The sequence below is a fragment of the Populus trichocarpa genome, chromosome 8 (assembly GCF_000002775.5).
Source record: "Populus trichocarpa isolate Nisqually-1 chromosome 8, P.trichocarpa_v4.1, whole genome shotgun sequence".
Lineage (NCBI taxonomy): Eukaryota > Viridiplantae > Streptophyta > Magnoliopsida > Malpighiales > Salicaceae > Populus > Populus trichocarpa.
Genome location: NC_037292.2, coordinates 9,297,169 through 9,315,319, shown reverse-complemented (window position 1 = coordinate 9,315,319; position 18,151 = coordinate 9,297,169). Strand labels below are relative to the sequence as shown.

The window sequence follows — 18,151 nt, the reverse complement described above, 5'->3', positions numbered from 1 at the left end:
AAGTCTTGAGAGAGGGATAAAGTGTGATAATAAAAAACTGGAAACAAAGCAGTAATCAACAAGAAGAGTACATGACCAGCAGTATAGATGTCAAGCACAATACGAGGGAAAAGGGTGCATCATTACGGCAAAAATAATGATTATCGAGACTTTTTTGGGCCAAAAAGAGCTTCCCCTTTAATAACTTTTCTATTCTTTCAATGGATACAATAAAATAAATAGCCAATCCATTTAACCAGTATATATATAAATAAATAAAAGCTAAATGGGCAGCTTTTTTCTTTTAATGTATACTTCGTCACGCGCCGCCCCCTTTTTTAAGATCTTTACAGAGAGCTTGTCACCACGCATTCTCAAATTTTTTGTTTTTTTATAATTTTAAATTATTTCGATATGAAAATATTAAAATTGAATTCAAAATTAAAAAAAATATATTATTTATATATATTTTTAAATAAAAAATAATTTAAAAAACAATCAATATCATAATATTAAATACCCTGTCAAGATACTCAAATTTGAAAATACCTTCAATGCCCCAACAAAATCTACTGCTTCACCCTAGTGGTAGGGTACCTTTGGTAGCGTGGTAAATAAAGTAAGGCTATGCTTCTTCTTCTTTTCTTGGTCCAGCAGTATTCTTGAAAAAAAATTAATTTTTATTTTTATTTTATGTTAATTTATTTTGATGTTTTTTTTACTGTGATGTGATAATATTAAAAATAAATTTTAAAAAATAAAAAATATAATTTTAATATAATTTCAAATAAAAATACTTTAAAAATAACTCTTACCGTGATTTGAAAAACCACTGTAAATCAAGGTATGGCAATTAATGGAAGAAAAGGATAGACACCATCAATTCAACGAGAATCGCGTGGGCCAGCGTCTATATTTCGGCGCCTAGTTATTTGACACGGATATGACACGTGGCAAACTTTAAGCGCACCATTAATTAGTGATTATACGCGTCCCACAATCAACGCTCCAGCTTTACTGTATTTGTCACGAGGATGGTATACGGTCACCATAAACCTTTTTTTTTAATTTTTATTAGATTTCATGGCAATTGAAATAAGAAAGAAAACAATTTAATATATCTGCAGGGTATCTGTATCTGGTGAACCCATAAATTAATTTTATATATAAAATATTAAAGAAAAATAAACTAAAAAACCACACTTTCAATGCGCTCGATTATTATTTTTGTTTCTGAATTCTCTTTCTTCGGTATTAATACCTTGGTCATAGCAGGTGCTCTTCCTGAACTGACGTCCCCTCGCTTCTGCATTGTCCTAGCCGTTGGCAAATAGCTTTCCTTGATTTTCTGTAATATCAGATGTTTTTAAAAATATTTTTTTATGTTGAAATATTATTATTTTATTTTAAAAATTATTTTTAATGTTAATATAATAAAAACAATAAACAAACATTAAAAAAACAATTTTTTTTTCTAAATAACGTGTGGCTGCATTCCCAAACGTTGTCATATCCAATTGAAGGGCGAGGTTAACGCCGTTAATCAAGGGGTCAGTCCCGTTAAAGTGAATAAAAGGGGGGTTCGACTTCATTTCAATTTCGGTGGACTCACTCACCTTCGTCCGTCGAGAACGGCGCCATAACCTTTTCACTGATTTCCTTGTAACTTGATTTATGGACCCTGTCATCACGCGTATCTAATTAGGAATTGTTTGTTTTTTTGTTTTTTAATCTGAGAAACAAGAAATTCCTTTTCCGCGCCACGATATTTAACACTGTTCGTTACATGTTTACAGTAATATTTATTTTTGTATTTTTAAAAAATTAAATTTTTTATTTATTTTAAATTAATATTATTTTTAGATTTTTAGATTATTTTGATGTGTTGGTGTTAAAAATAATTTTTAAAAAATAAAAAATTTTATTTTAAAGCATTTATAAATAAAAAATATTTTGAAAAGTAATCACCACCAAACTCTCAAATACTCTCTATATATAGAATAAAAAAAAAAACTCTTTATATATATTTCTAGATTTATAAAGAGATCTATATCACATCCACATTTATGGTTATTTTTTAAAGTTTTTTTATTTTAAAATATATTAATATAATATTTTTATTTTAAAAAAATATTTTTGACATTAACGTATTAAAATAATTTTAAATTAAAAAATTAAAATTTAATGAAATGTCATTAGAAACGTAGTTAAAAAGGCTTGTTAAGGCAAGAATTTAGTATATTCTTACAAGAATTTTCTTGCTATCTTGACCATTTTCTAAGAGCATCTAGTTAAGAATTCAATACTAGTATAAATTTGGGTAGGAAAAGGAGATTTGTTACCCCACTTTTCTTTTTCTTTTTTCATGGGGAAATGTGCCGTTTGAAAATGTTTTTGCTATTTTTCATTTTTAAGAACCAGGGCTGTACTGATTTCCTAAGCAAACACTAAATAATCCTGTGGAGTTTCATTGTTGATGATATGAATAGTAAGATTTTTTTAAAAAATGATTTCTTTTTTTCTTTCAATTTTGTTATTATTTTTTTTTAAAAAAATTTATCCTAGTTAATGATCAACTAGATTGTTGTTGGACTTTGGATAATGTTAGTAAAAATCGCACATCGTTTTATTTTAAATTTAGGTTATACAATGAATTTATTATTTTCTATTAAAAAATTTCTTTCTATTAATTTCATTATTTTCCCTTTCAATTTAATTTACCTACTTTATTGGTTAAGTTGTCTTTGGATTGATCTAATTGACTATATCACATCGATATAATTTTTATATAGTTTAATTTTAAATGTAAAATGAACAATAAACTGGGTTAAGAGGTATTTTTTTTATAATTTAATTCTTAATTTTTTTTTACTGATTTATCTCATTATTTTAGATTAATCAAGTCGACTAAGTTACATCAAACTAATTTTTATATAATTGAGTTTTAAACTCGAATTAAAAAATAACTGTTATGAAAATTTTAAAATTTACCTGCGAGGCTGATCTCAATCAAATATTTTTCCATGACTTGAATTTTTTAATTATATTTAAAAATAATTTGATCAGACCTGCTTTAAACTTATCTCATCTTATATGTGCTGCTGGGTGGGTTCATGTTAGATAGACATACAAATGTTGTGCTAACGTACGCACATGGGGGGATCTCTACCTGATGTTGGATCCCTAGGTGCCTTGATGATGATGCCAATGCTAAGATATACCATGCATGCACGTGAGTTACAATATCCATACGTACCAAAAAAGAATATCACTTGGCCAGCAAGAAGATTTGAGTTTGCCCATCACAACCGTTGATCTTGCCACTGGCAAGTCACCATCCCAAGTGGGATTTTGCTGGCATGCATGGCCTTGATTAGAGTGACTAGGCCAGTGGGCATTGTGTTAATTGCAGGGGTTAGCCGGTAAAAATTAAAGCTTAGTTACATTAATATCCAACGGTGAAGGTGGCACGTGTTCTGGCTGGCAGTGGCAAATATTTGTCTTCGTCAGAGATGCAATAACATCAGATTGTTGACTGTATTGGGGCTTTAGAGTAAAGAGTGAAGACCGAACAGAACGAGCTAGTTCTAGTTGGGACATGTAGACATATATAGTCAGCGGCAGTTAAATGGCGAAGGAGGGGGCGGAGGATTAGGTGGTTAGACATCGACGGGGAAATTTAAGGCACATTAACTGTCTTGACTTGTAAATAGATCAACTTTGGCACTATAGTCCATCTGTCTTTTCAAAATCTAGTGCCCGTCTGGTAAATTCACTAGATTGTCATATGATACTTTTAAAAATAATATATAAAAAATATTAATCTGATATTTTTTGAAGTTAAAAATATTTTAAAAAAAATTCACAACAGCCTAAGTGTTCCGTAAATTGCGTCACCATGGTTTTTTGGAGAAATAAAATAAAAATTGATCAAAGCAGCATAGTGCTGGAAAAATATATAATCAATCGCTTCGAGATAAAATCTCGCATGGTGAAAACCTTGCTCCCATCTTTACCCTTCTCGAGCCAACTTGGAAATGAACAGAGGACTCAGTTTTGATAGCTGTGCTCCGTGAGGTTGTTCTCGTAAAACTAATCAGCAAATTGCTTAGACTGCACATAATTAATTCGTTAATTAAATGGACTAAACTAGATTACTTCGGTGAGAGTAAACAGGACTGGACAACTAAAGCACGGACGAGATCACGAGAATACAGTAATCCAGGAGAGCGCCAAACACACGAGTCAGGTGACTCAGGCCCACTGACACATTTAACAAGTAAAATAAACAGGAAAGTGAACGTCGATAATGGATACAGTACTCCTGCTGACAGTGCACGTTTGGAGCCAAAACAAAATAACCCGAGTGTTTGAGTTTTTATATTATTCGTTTCATGTCACCCTCAAAAAAACTGACTCGACTAAAACAAAACAATTAAAATACAAAAAAGAAGAAGAAAGAGAAGAGGAATAGTGCTGGTAAAATTAACATCAACTATTCAGAGCAGTAGCTTATTTGGTTGCATTCGAGGTTTGCTTGAAATGAGTTTGATATATTATTATAATTAATTAAAGTATACACAACTTAACTCGAATATTCATATTAATAAAAATAAAAAATTAACATCAACTAGCATGGGAAATTTGGACACGTCAAAATACTATATGGTGGGGAAGGTGGGACAAGAGTTGAGGTTGTTGTTTGCCTGGCCAAAGATAAAATCTTTGCTTTTTCAGCCTCTGTTTCTATGGAACTCTGGGGATGTTTGCCTCTTTCTAAGAAAATCTCTATCTCTTTCAGTCCCCCTCCCTCCTCCCTTACCGTAGCTAGCATTATTAATTACCTTGAACCTTTTGTGACAGGACATGGGTCCACCAATGATTCTCACCACGTGTTAAAACAACAAGGGTCGTCGTTTGCCAGCTTCTCTTTTTTGCGTGCTGACTTGGTAAACCAGATATGCACTGCCATGTCACTCAGGGGCGGAAGCAAGGGGGGGCAAGCAGGGGCACGGGCCCCCCCTGCAATACTTGCCCCTGCAATATTTTTTTTTTTCCTGTATTGGGTAATTGGGTAATTAAATAGGAGGAAGTGTTATATTTTTTATTTTAAAAAGGTAGCCCTCCTAAATTAAATGTGATTTTTTTTTGATTTTTTTTTTAATTTACTCTTGACCTACATGAAAAAAAAAATATATATAAAGGCATTATTTTGTGAAATAAAAAACAGAGCCACCAATTTACCCTAATATAAATCCTGCAGCCGATCAAAAACATAAATCGCGAGCAAAATTTTTCTACAAAAAAATTAAAGCAGAGCTACTAATTAATTTATCTTTCATCAAACAAAACAAGGTAACTTAAATTTAAAATATATTTTTGTTTTGTTTTGAGATGTTTGTTAATAATTTGATGAGGTTTTTTTAATAATTCTATCATTTTTGCTCTTTTTTTTCTTAGATCTGCTAGTTTTTTCAATTGTTTTTTGAATTCTTGTTATATTGATTTTTTTTCTAATTAATTAGATATATTTTATTGGTTTGTTTTGATTATGCTTGGATTTTTTTTATGTTTTGTTTTTAGCAGAACCGCCAAAATTATCAATTTTTTCTTACGATATATGTTTTGATTTTAGGTTGAACCATGAACAAAATAAAAAGAATTAATTCTTTTTTTGAAAAAAAATATATTGATAACTCACAGCCTACTGAACGAGCTTTTTCAGCGATGAAGACTGTTAAAACAAGACTTCGCAATCGGATGGATGATGATTTTCTTGCAAATTATTTGATTGTCTATATAGAAAAAGAAATTGCTGAAAGATTCACAATTGATATGATAATCGATGAATTCTATTATATGAAAGAACGACGAGCACAATTATTCTTTATTATTTTTTGCTTTATTTCAAAGCTTATCAAACATAAATAATGTTTTGTTTTAGCTAATGTTTCTTATATACTTTGTATGTTTATATTTGATAGGTATAAAGACCAACAACATTAAAGTGATGAATATATTATGAAGATGAAATTAATTTCATTGCTTTGACTCAATTTGGTATTGCTCCAAATATTTTACCTTATACAAAGGTTATTATATATTTATAGTAAGTTATTTGAATAAAACTAAATTATGTAGGTTTTGTTTTACAACTCATGTACAATAAATTAAAACAAATATTATATTTTATTATATTAATTTTGACCCTCCCTAACAAATAATTCTAGCTCCGCCCCTGATGTCACTCCCTCTGTTTCGGTTTATTATCCGGTTCCCGTTGTGTGACTGAGGCCCAGCCTCCCTCCTTACCTCCTCTGTTTTTGTCCTTCCTGCCACTTTTATATCCTTGTTATACCTTCCTACATGCATACGTGTCCTTAAGAAAAGTCAAGTTCTTGTGTGTGTGCGCGTGTAAAGCCCAAAGAGATTAACAAATAACGTAAAAGATTTCGGAAAAGTATTTCTCATCCATGCGAGCTAAACAGTGTTTTTTCATTCGGTTCCTTAAATTTTATCTCTTTTTTCACGCATATTTTGATGTTGAATTGGAAGTCAATTTTAAAAAAATTATATTTATTTTGTTTTTCAAACTAGATTTATCCCTCTTTGTTAGGTTTTTCTCCGCATATTTGAAAAACTTGCATGTTTGTCAAATTAAATTAAGTTTCAAGGATCGAAACTTATATTTTAAAGAAATTAACCTTTTCACTTGTTTGAAGTTTAAATAACACGAAAATATTCAATCTAGTCCCTCAAGTTTCACCCTTTTCTTATTTGATCCCTCTTTGTTAGGTGCTCTATGTTCCTATATGTACTTTTTTTTTGTGTTTTGGTCCTCTTATGTCTAGAGAAAAAAAAAAGTTGCTGAAATAAAAAAGGAAGGGAGCTCTCGAATGATCAAATTCTAAGCACCAACAATTGAGATTTTTTGTGTATTTAGATTTTTTTTTATGAGATGAGAACTCAATGGAGGTGATTTTTTGTTTTTAATGATGTCTCATAAGGTGCATCAGAGCTAGAGAATAATTTTTAACTTGGTTTAATTTTGAGTTTTTTTGTCTAATTAAAATATTCTAACCTGGATATTTTGCTGAATTTTGTTTCTATTGAATAATCCTAACACTATCACGTTAAAAAATTTGAAATCAGGGTAGGTTTGGCATAAATGCCTTAATTATTGGCTTAATTTCTTTTGTTGAGATTTTTACGTAAAGGGGATAGATCATAGGATCACAAAGTGTCACAAATCCCATGATATATATATATATATATATATATATATATTGGAGAGAATGTTGGACCGTTTTATAGAAAGCATGGCCAGGTTGAGGATGTATATTCATAATATTAAGTAGTTATTCCAGAAAGATTCATTCCTTTCAATACTGCACGTGCTTGTAAGTTGACTAAAGGTCTTTCATTTATAATTAATCATTTGGGTGATTGATCATTTGTGCTACGATCCAGATTGAAAATCATAACCACTTGATTCTTGACAGCTTTACTATAAAGTGTGTTGTACATGCTGCTTGCTTCACCTGTAAATTTCATTTTTTTTTCCGGAGACATGTTTGGATGCAAGATGATCAGTTGCAATCTCATGGTTTCCTTAGTTTCTTTTTTAGTTTAACGTGGGTGTTCGGGCCAGCTTGCGCGCACCTCAACTAATTCTACGGGCCATGAAGTTAACGACCATGTAAGCCTCCAATGGCCATCATATGAGCAACCACAGGGCTCGAACCTAAGACCACCAAGGGAGCAAACCTCTTGGTCCCAAGTTCTTACCACTGGGTCACCACCTAGATGGTTGTTTCCTTAGTTTCTTGATGCTATTGGTGGCCGGCCGGTTAAATTCAATGTAATCAATGCATTTACAAATTTATTGGAATATTCCGTTTGTTTACCAAAAATATATCTCCGAGAAAAATATCTTTTTGTGAAAGATTTTCTTTTGAAAAGGGAGTTATTTTCCATTATTTGGATGTGTTAAAGAAAAATATTTTCACCTAAAATAAATTACTTTTTAAAAAAGTATATTGTTTGTGATGAAAGTAGTATGGTGGTGATATTATTAATGATGAATGTTGTTAATTATATTATTTGTGCTAGTTATTGTAGTGTAATTATGATAATGGTTGTAGTATTAATGATAAATTATTTCTCAAAAAAAATTTATTAGATATGTGCTCCATATCGGGTCATAATTTTTCATTATAAAAATAAAACTCAAGTACACAGACTATAACGTTATGTTTTTTTTACATAATAAAAATTATAAGTGTAAATTGCAAAGTTTATCCAAACATCTAATAATTATCTATATAAATAAATAAAAACTTGTTAACAATAACTAAAAGAAAAACTTGAAAAAATTAAGAGATGAATATAGATCAAGATATTTAATCTCGCAGAATAAAACAGCTACCCGTCTGTGTCTATTAAATTTTTTCATTAAAATCAATAAAAGATAATAGAAATAAAAACATATATGAAATAGAGTGAATAAAAAAGAGTATACATGGACGAACATATAAGAACTATTATTTTAAAATAAATATTTTTTGTATAAAATAATACCTATTTGTATAAAGTAAAATAAAAAAACCAGCAAAAATCAAACCCAAAACAAAATAGTTTTTTTGTTAAAAAACTCTTTATAAAAAAATAGTTTGCAAAACTCGTGGTTTATGTAATGAGACCAAGACAAACTGATATAAAAGAATATAAAGGTAACTACATAATAATTTTTTGAATTTGATATTAAAAATAAATGTTATATTACTAAAAAGCCCTCCATGACCCTATAAATAAAAAAAAAACCAGTGCGAAAATACCGAAACATCAATAAATGCATAAAAAGCTATTTTGTTTTATCTAAGGGCAAAGAAGTATTTTACTTATTTTAAATTTTGTGCAAAGTCAAAAATCCCTTGATCAAGAGGTTTAAATTTAGTTGATCTCAAGGGTATAATAATGTTTTTACTTTGCAAAATAATCTAAAAAAATAATCATATTCATGTAATTTTTTAATGACCAATTAATTAGTATAAAAAACTAAAATACCTCCATATTACAGCTTTCTAACTTTTCCACCGAAAAATACAAAAATAAATTAACTATAATAATCTATAGCAAATTATGTCTGACACGTGTTTTTAGAGTTTTGTTAAACAAAGCGTGTTTGCTCATTAAACTTTTATCATCTCTCTCTTCGTTTAACAAGGGAATTGAAAATAGAAAGCATGGTAGTAAACGGGCCCTTTTTCAAGGGGAAGCAAACAAAACTCTCGGAATTTTTTAGTGAAATACCTTTCGGTGTCGCAGGATCACTTGGCAGGCACGGTACCTTTGTCATTAAATAAATATAATATATGATTTTGCATTGGCAAACAATGCATGGTTTCATACATCCTACCCTCTTCAAAATAATCTAATCTAAAAATAAAAAGCTTACCTTACAAGAAGGAAAAGGAATCACGAATCTGATGTTTCGCTAGAAAGCTTGGTGAGCTCAAACCGGGATCAAAATATGACTTTTACTGCTAGACAAGAAATTTTTTTTTTTTAAGAAAAATCTATTCAACTTAAAAATTTAAGTTGTTAGGTGAGGTTTCAAGATATGATTTATATTATTCTCTAACACACTCCCCTCAAATGAAAAACTCTTTAGGTTTGAAACTTATATAAACTCACATTATTTTATGTTTATTTTTTATTAAATAAATTGATCGCTTAATTATTAAAACTTTGATACCATGCCAATGAATCAATTCAATCTAAAAATTTAAACTGTCAAGTAAGATTTCAAGATATAATTTATATTATTCTCTAACACCCTATTAATCTTCTTGGGTAGGCAAAGCCATATAATCCTAGACTAATTCATTAACATATTGCCATAAATTTAATTCATACGTGAAATGAGGAAATGAATCGCTGATAACTTTCATAATCAATTACTCTTGATCGCGCACCCACGATGCTGTGTACCCAGACATTAGCAATACCTATCCATAATGCATTGGTGCATGTATTTAATTTGTTTTTCTCTTTTTTAATATCAGGATTGAGTGATGAACATAAATTTATAGTATACACGACACCAGGAGACAAGTTGTGTGTGTGTGTTTATGTGCATGTCTGACCTATTTATCATGGTGCGCTTCAATTATTAATTAGGTTGCCTTACACTTATTTTTTTTGTAATTAAATTATCATCCCTTTTTATAATTAAATTATCATTATTATCATCCTTTTTTAGATCTCTTAATGTCATGTACATTTAATATATTCTCAATCAAATAATTAACAACATCTCAATGCATTTAATCTCTTAATTACCAGTGTATTCCGTTTTAATTTGATCGTGAATGATACTGAGAAAAAAAAAAAAAAACATGAACGATATTCAAATTCAACTTAGCAAATATAGGAGCTAATTGCTTGTCTATAAGCCATGGAAATTAGAGAGTACTCACACTTATATCTTTTGAGTGCTATTGAAATTACCCTTTTCAATTAAGAAAGGGTGCTAATTAGGTGGCAAGCACAAACATGAAACGCTTGGGTTCCGTTTGAATCACATGTAACCGTTGCGAGAAATGATAACATAAGACACTACTATAACATAAAAATCATGAGATTCCACCGAACCCCAACAATGGAGTCAGAGTAGAAAAACAGTGCATTCTCTGAAATGTGGTGGGGTTCCAGGATTTTTCATGAAATTTTGGGTCATGTACTGGTATTTATGTAGGTCCATTAATATCATTATTCCCGACATATCACATACATAAGACAATAACAAGTCATAAGCCTGCTCTCAAATAAACCCTGCACACATGTAGAGATAATATTAAATGGCAAAAAGCCTCTCATATTCTTCTTATAAATCGAAATATAATGAAGTACTGTGTAAGGAAAAAAAAAAGATACATAATTAATGAATCCACGTCTCCATCAACCTAACTGTAAACGGATGATTATTATAAAGTTCAGAGAAAAATAAAATCCTGTAAAAATAATTGTATATATTCTCGGGCCAAACGTCATGAGTAACCGAATAATAATGTCTTCTACCCAACAATTGGATCATAGTGGACAAAATCCTTTTCCTTCAAGCTTTGGATTGCAAATGAAGAGAGAGCTGAATTTGGTCCAGGTCTTTTATGAGTGATTTTATCAATTAAACCCGCAAGCCATTTTGCAATCATTTGAGTATTGTCTGCTGAATTAGGGCAGGGAAAAGTTGAAGAATAAAATAAAGAAAGAGAAGGCATGTATTTGGAGGAGCCCGGTGATATATAATCGAGGCTGGCTGGTTTTTAAAATAAATTGCTTATGGAAAGTACAAAAGAGTTAAAAAAAAGAAAAGTGGAGCCGTTTTATAATTTTGTTAGGTGGGCATGGTCGTATGCTAGGCAAGTTATGCACCCAAAAACAAGAAATGGACAACCTGGGGAGTCCTTGGACGGTTTGGACAAATATTTAGGAGTTTGAGCGATCGATGATGGGAGAAGGTTCCTTTTGGAGTTGGAGAGTTCACGGAGGTATTGTCCATACATACCTCCAGACATTATATATTGAATGGTCTCAATCGGCGTTGACAAATTAATGGGGGAGTAGCTGGCTTCGACAGGCTAAATAGTGCTGTGATCATTGCAATATTTTTTTATTTTCTTTCCCTATGGATATTGATAGCCCAAAGGCATCATAAAAATTGAAGTAGCTGTGAACCACTGATGTATTGGATGGGTTTATCATTCGGCTGTGGTCTCAACTCATGATTGCAAAGCGTAGCCCGTGTTGACACATTGACATTCCCTTTCTTTTCTTTTCTTTCATTTTTATTCTTATTTATTGCTGTCCTTAATTTTCTTCTTGTTTCGAAAAATCATTTAACGTAAACCCCGTTGAAGATATAGTATTGCTTCTCTTGAATTTATCCATGGCGTACCATATTCATGCTTGCCGAGTCGTTTCACAAATAAAACCTTGATCGTAAATGAAGGAAAAGTTAAAATAAACTTCCCGACTCTTCAGAAACTCCAAATGAAAATATAGAATTTATAGCAATGCTATCAGCACCGCAATCTAGTTAGCATATCATTTTCCTTCTTGTTTCTTACCCTCGTACAGTTAGTTAAAGCTAGAATGAGAGCTTTAAAGCCTATTGTATCCCATGCCATGTTGCCTCCGTTTCCATAGATGCTTTTGGTTTGCTTAATTTGCAAATTTCCTAGCAATTGCCCATCTTGTTTTCATTGAATCCCTCCGCAAAAGTTGATTTTGACATTTAAAAAGTCTTCACGCATTCATCCTTTCTCGACCCAATTTCATGAAATCAATAATTAATGGAGTAGGCTGGTGCAATGAAAACATCGATCAATCTCCTTAGAAGAAGTTTCAGCAATATATAAGAATTAAATTGGAAATTCAAAAGTCTGAATATTATATCTCAATCATAATGATGAAATGTTATACCTCTATCATAATGATATTGGTTTAACTTGAGAAAGAAAAACATCTTCTTAGCCCAAAAAAGGAAGCAAATTAATGAAGATAAATTGAGGATTTTCTTTTGTCAGAGTTTAGCTGTTATAATTAAAAATAATTTCGTGATTTTATGCCATATGATTTTATCAATTTTTTTTAGAGATGACATGGCTGGTATCTTTTTTACACAACGACATGCATAAAGATTTAGAAACCAGATCAATTTCACGCATCCCTCTTAATTTTTGGCACGGCCTAGCTAAGACACTAGCAGCGGCACATCTACATGGGCCAAATGCCTAATAGTCTAACAGATTATGAAAATACAATATATAAATATCAAGCAGCAAAAACCATGATCAAATAGCAGCTAGAGATTCGGCGGTGTATGATTAGAAAAAAGAAAAAAGAAAACGAAGCTATATTTAAAAATAAAAATAAAAATAAAAATCTTCGATAAGAACGTTTGATATTTTTTAATGATGTGAAGATGTTAATGTATTTTGCATCAACTTGATGTTAATATATATATATATATATATATATATATATATATATATATATATATATATATATATATATATATATATATATATATATATGTGTGTCGAGATAAAATCTGATGACAATTTTCTTTTATCTATAATTTTCAGTTTCGAGACGCAGGGAATAAATCCTCCACCTCTCATGGTATCCAAAGCGGGCCAAAAAAAGTAAAATATAATACCAAAAAACGTATAAATCAGCAGGCATAGTGATATCAATTTGTATTTTGTTTGATGTGATCGCCTTTTATCATTCCATTAGGGATGTATGGTCTAAATCTTTTAGTGCACTCTGATTTTTGGCTTTGGATGAAGCCACGACAAGAAGCATCTAGAGGGGGACGTGGAAATTGAATTAAAACCGATCGAAGGGCCACGAATTGTACAAGTGATTAATGTCAATGCTTAATATAATTGTGTTGGCGGGTCTTCGTGAGATAAAGGGAATTGTATTAACTTGTAATTAATGGATAAGACCTTTCTATTTCAACGATTAATCTCCTTCACCAGATTAGTCATGTCCTCCTCAAAGAAAATGACAGTATAAGTAAAGTCAAGAGCACAACTTTATTCTCGTTAATTTCCTTAGTGTGAGCAACCAGAGAATGGGATAGGAAATGAACGGTGATCAATGGATAGCAAATCAACTTGGATTACAAGTTGAGATGCAAAGTAGTGTTGTGTGGTGTGGATTGTGACAAAAATAAGTCACCAGCTCGCTTTGGAAAAGACTGAATCACACTCATGATTTGGTATATGATATGATGGAAACGTTTTACTTTCTAGATAAGATTGATAAGGTCACGGCATTTTCTAGACATCTGTCAAAATCTAGTTCTTTGTTAAATCCAGTTGCTCCTGGTGATGGAAATTACAAGGCATGTTACTTCCATGCTGTGGGTTTAGCTGCATGTACTCCGGCTAGCTATCATAATGGAGATAACAAGCATGCATGAGCCTGGTTTCAAGTAATTAGCTTCTTGGGTTTGTTTGGCCTTGAACCTTTAACTTGGGGAATTCACCGAATTTCATCAGAACAGCAAAATAAAATCAGGTGCGTTCATTCGTAGAGATTTATTTGAATTGGATAATTGGATTGCATAGCAAAATACCGATTCTTAAAGCAACATCCCAAACTCTAAGAGAGTCGCGCAAAACCCTTTTCCTCGAGCTTTTCTGTCAACTTTCTTAGAACTTTGGATATCATTTGAGAAATGGATTATTTTGTTATGCAATGCAATGATCAAGTTCTAATAATATCCCATCGTGTTATGAATTTATGATCAAGTGAAATAAAAAATATATTATTTTAATATATTTCTATAAAAATAACATTTTAAAAAATAACAGCCGGTCGAACACTTCTGAAATACTGCAGGACGTGATTCCGTTTCTTTACTCCATCACCAGCCTATTGCTCTAATTTTATGGAAGTCTAAGAGAATAGTGGGTATGCCTTTGGGCCGTTTTCATGACTGCGGCAATCTATTGGCACTATTTTAATGAGCTAGGTCCAATACTTGTCTAACTATAAGTGGTTAATTCGACCATGAGCCCACTATTTAAACAAATTGAATGAAAATGCATGGAGATAACAAAGACATATATATGTCTCGGGATTTATTTTATATCTTTATTTCCGTTTTTTATTAAATATGTTTTTATTCATTATGTATCTATTTTTTTATATCCTAAAGCACTAATCAAACACAAATATGAGTAACCTTTCTTCCTTTGGCCTTTGCTTGGATTTTCTATCTCTAGAAACCCCCTTTCTACAGTTTGATCTGCTACATTTTTAGGTTGCTAATTTTGAGCTTAGTCATCTATGTATATTTTTAATGTCTAGCTGAAGGCATCCATGAAAGCCCGCACGCTCTTTCTATGAATTCATGTTAGGCTTGACTCGGCTCTAGAAATTTGATGTACCGCTCAGATTTAATATCTAACCATGTGCTGGGCTTCGTGCTTTCTGTTCTTCTTTCGATTTTTCTTTGAAATATGGAATAGGTCATTGGCAATATCTTTTGAAACCGACCAAATCCACCCATTGAGCATCTTTAATCCAAAAGCATCATACAAGTAATTCATATCGAAAATAGTTATGTTTTGCGCACATGCCCATGATTTTCAACAAAAATGATTGAAAGAATGTTATATTATTGAATAAGAGCAGATTTTAAGGTTACAATGGATTAATATTCTTACAGAATTGATGAATGATGCAACGTAAGAAGGATATATTTATAAGTTTCCCCTATACATATTATTACGTTGGTTCATCAAAAGAACGAAAGGATTAATAATACATAAAGGAGTAATTAACCATTCTATCATGCGACATATTAATTATTTCGAGACAAAAAAAATCCTCGGTACAATTCCGTCTAGCATCCTTTTGTACCGATGATGCTCTCCCCTGGACAAAGCTTCCACTTCTCGTAAAAAGAAGAGAAAAGTTTCCCATGTAACAGGCCAAGCCCAACTAGACAAGCAATCCCGAGAACAGCGTTTACCGGTGGTGATATTTTGAGTGAGATTTCTATAAGAAGTCACCCATCGCCACTACATTTGACAGACAAAACCCTTTCTTCAATGGATGCTGGCAGCACAATCTACAAGCAATCAGCCTCTCGTCTAACCGTGATAACACACTTGTTTGGCATCTTGGCTATAATTCTAATGCTGGTTTGGTTATTGCATTATCGCGGTGGCATCGAGTATCATTCTGATAATCCTGATCGTGTTTTCAATGTAATTAGAATTTCCGCACCCTTTGTTTTTGTTACTGTCATATAATTATAATCTTATTATTTCTTAATTTTATTATTAATCTTGGTATGCAGGCTCATCCGTTTTTTATGTTCTGTGGACTCATATTTCTTGCTGGGGAAGGTACGTGCTCGTGTGTATATAAAAATTACTTATTATAAGTAAAAATTCTCATTTATTGAAACTTGATAGTGTTGGAATGGCTATTTTATTTATTTCATCATTCGTGTGTTTTTTGGGGAGGAAATAATCTTGAATTAAAAATTCTGAAGAATTAATTGACAACTTGAAAACTCAAAAAAAAAAAAAAATTCGACTTGATGCATAGAAAGTTATTAATGATATTATATAATTAGTTATTACTCACCGGATCCATGACTGATCATAATTTCTTTTATATATATATTTATTTTAAAATGGGTTTCAAGAAATAGTTAGTATCATGTTATTAATTACTCCTCCATGACCATAAACCATAAAATCTCTCTAGAATTCAAGCCTTATTGGTATTTTTACACGATTAACAACATTCTCATGTCTCATCTACTTGATTACTTTTAACAGCTTTCCTAAGTTCTTAAATAAATATATGTTGGTGATGTGAGCAGCGATGATGACATACAAAACAATATCATCGGCAATGATTGTCCAGAAGTCTATCCACATGTTCCTGCATCTGATTGCCCTGTGCCTTGGTATTGTTGGCATATGTGCTGTTTTCAGGTTCCATGATATGATCCAAGCAGAGGATGTTTATAGCTTGCATTCATGGGTTGGGTTGAGCACCTTCTGTTTATTTTGCTTGCAGGTGCGTAAACTCTATCCGACTAGACCCGATTAACCACGACCTCTAGCTAGTGATGAACCTTCTTTGAATTAATTAAATTTTAGGCAAAAACAAACCTTTCGTCCCTTCATTCGTGAAAATGGTCATTTCAGTGTTTGAACTTTTTTCGATTGACACCAAATCTGAGAAAATGTTGGCCAAGTGGCCCCGATCAATAACTGTCATCCGTTGATCTATTAAAAAGGGACCGTATTGCAAACCTAAGAAACATGGGGATTGAATTGAACTTTTTCTAAAGAAATCCCAGTAGCTTCAGTATGGTATATTTTCAGATTGTGACACTTGTTATATAATTGAACTCGATTCGCAGTGGGTGTTCGGCTTCTTTACATTCATGTTTCCAAAAGCTGGGAAACAAACAAGGGCAAGCATGCTTCCATGGCACGTATGTGGGGGGAGAGCACTGTTATACATGGCAACATGTGCAGCACTGACTGGGTTAATTGAGAAAGCTACATTCCTCGAGCTAAAGCATCATCGCGAGTCTCATTTGATTAACTTCACTGGACTCTTCATCCTTCTCTTCGGCATATTCGTTGACCTCTCGGTTGCTCTTGCCCGTTATGTGTGATGATTCTATACTACCTTCCATATTTTGTATCTTGATGTATTGGGTAGTTGTTTTCATTTCATACAAGTTGGGTAGAATTGCTTAAGATCTGATAGAAATATAGTTCGAAAAAAGATAAAAAATAGTAATAAAAACACCATATTCTATATGAGCCTGGATTTAGAACTATTAAATCTGATAGAATATTTGAAAGCAACTTTTTTTGTTTTTTTTTTTTTAATTTTTTTTTAACTTTTGTACTCCATATATATTTTAAGTCTCAAGTCTTAATACTACTACAATGCCTCGTAAACAATCATATCCGTTAACCTAATCAATTCAAGCAAAGAATCGCGCCATGAAACTTTTCAAAATTAGTCAACATTTTCTTGTGGACCATCCCCCATTTGCCATGGCACCATGTAGGGGTGTTTATTTTCGATTCGGTTCGGTTTTTATAAAAAAAAATAACCAAACTGAAATTTTTTTTTTAAAAAAACCGAAACCGAACCAAAACCGGTTCAAACCAACCGGTTTCGGTTCGGTTCGGTTTTTTAGAACAAAAACCGGTTCAAACCGGTTTGGCTCGTTTTTTCCGGTTTGGCTCGGTTTTTTTGGTTTTGGCTCGGTTTTTTCCGGTTTCGGTTCGGTTCGGTTTAGTTCAGTTTTTTCGGTTCCAGGCTTAAAAAACCGAAACCGAACCGAACCGGTCGGTTTTTTCAAAATTTTAATTGGTTTAATCGATTTTTTTCACGGTTCGGTTTTTTTAATTTTTTTTCTTCCAGTTTTCTCAATTTAATCAGTTTTTTAATTTTTTTAAACACCCCTAACACCATACTTCTCTGCTCACCTCCCAAGATGTAGCATTACCAACAAACTTTACATGATAAAGTACGCGTTTCGCAGATCCCATTGTTAGGTGACAAAACGTTTGAATTAAAAAACTAATTAAAAAAAAAG

At 31.8% G+C, this 18,151-nt stretch overlaps 1 protein-coding gene across 1 annotated transcript; it reads left to right on the top strand.

Annotated features, from left to right (window-relative positions):
* The first annotated feature begins 15,348 nt into the window (after nt 1-15,348).
* Nucleotides 15,349-17,360, top strand: LOC7457820 (probable transmembrane ascorbate ferrireductase 3). The gene is made up of 4 exons (XM_002312444.3): nt 15,349-15,776; nt 15,869-15,917; nt 16,403-16,602; nt 16,952-17,360. The coding sequence occupies exons 1-4, from the start codon at nt 15,618-15,620 to the stop codon at nt 17,210-17,212; spliced, it is 669 nt and encodes a 222-aa protein (XP_002312480.1). The 5' UTR covers nt 15,349-15,617; the 3' UTR covers nt 17,213-17,360.
* The last annotated feature ends 791 nt before the right edge of the window (nt 17,361-18,151 follow it).

What these genes read in the sequence shown, in the direction of transcription:
- LOC7457820 (XM_002312444.3), top strand. Translation starts at nt 15,618, where the DNA reads ATGGATGCTGGCAGCACAATCTACAAGCAATCAGCCTCTCGTCTAACC. An exon ending in CATATTTCTTGCTGGGGAAG is followed by an intron (nt 15,918 to 16,402) that starts GTACGTGCTCGT and finishes TGATGTGAGCAG; the next exon opens with CGATGATGACATACAAAACA. An exon ending in TCTGTTTATTTTGCTTGCAG is followed by an intron (nt 16,603 to 16,951) that starts GTGCGTAAACTC and finishes CTCGATTCGCAG; the next exon opens with TGGGTGTTCGGCTTCTTTAC.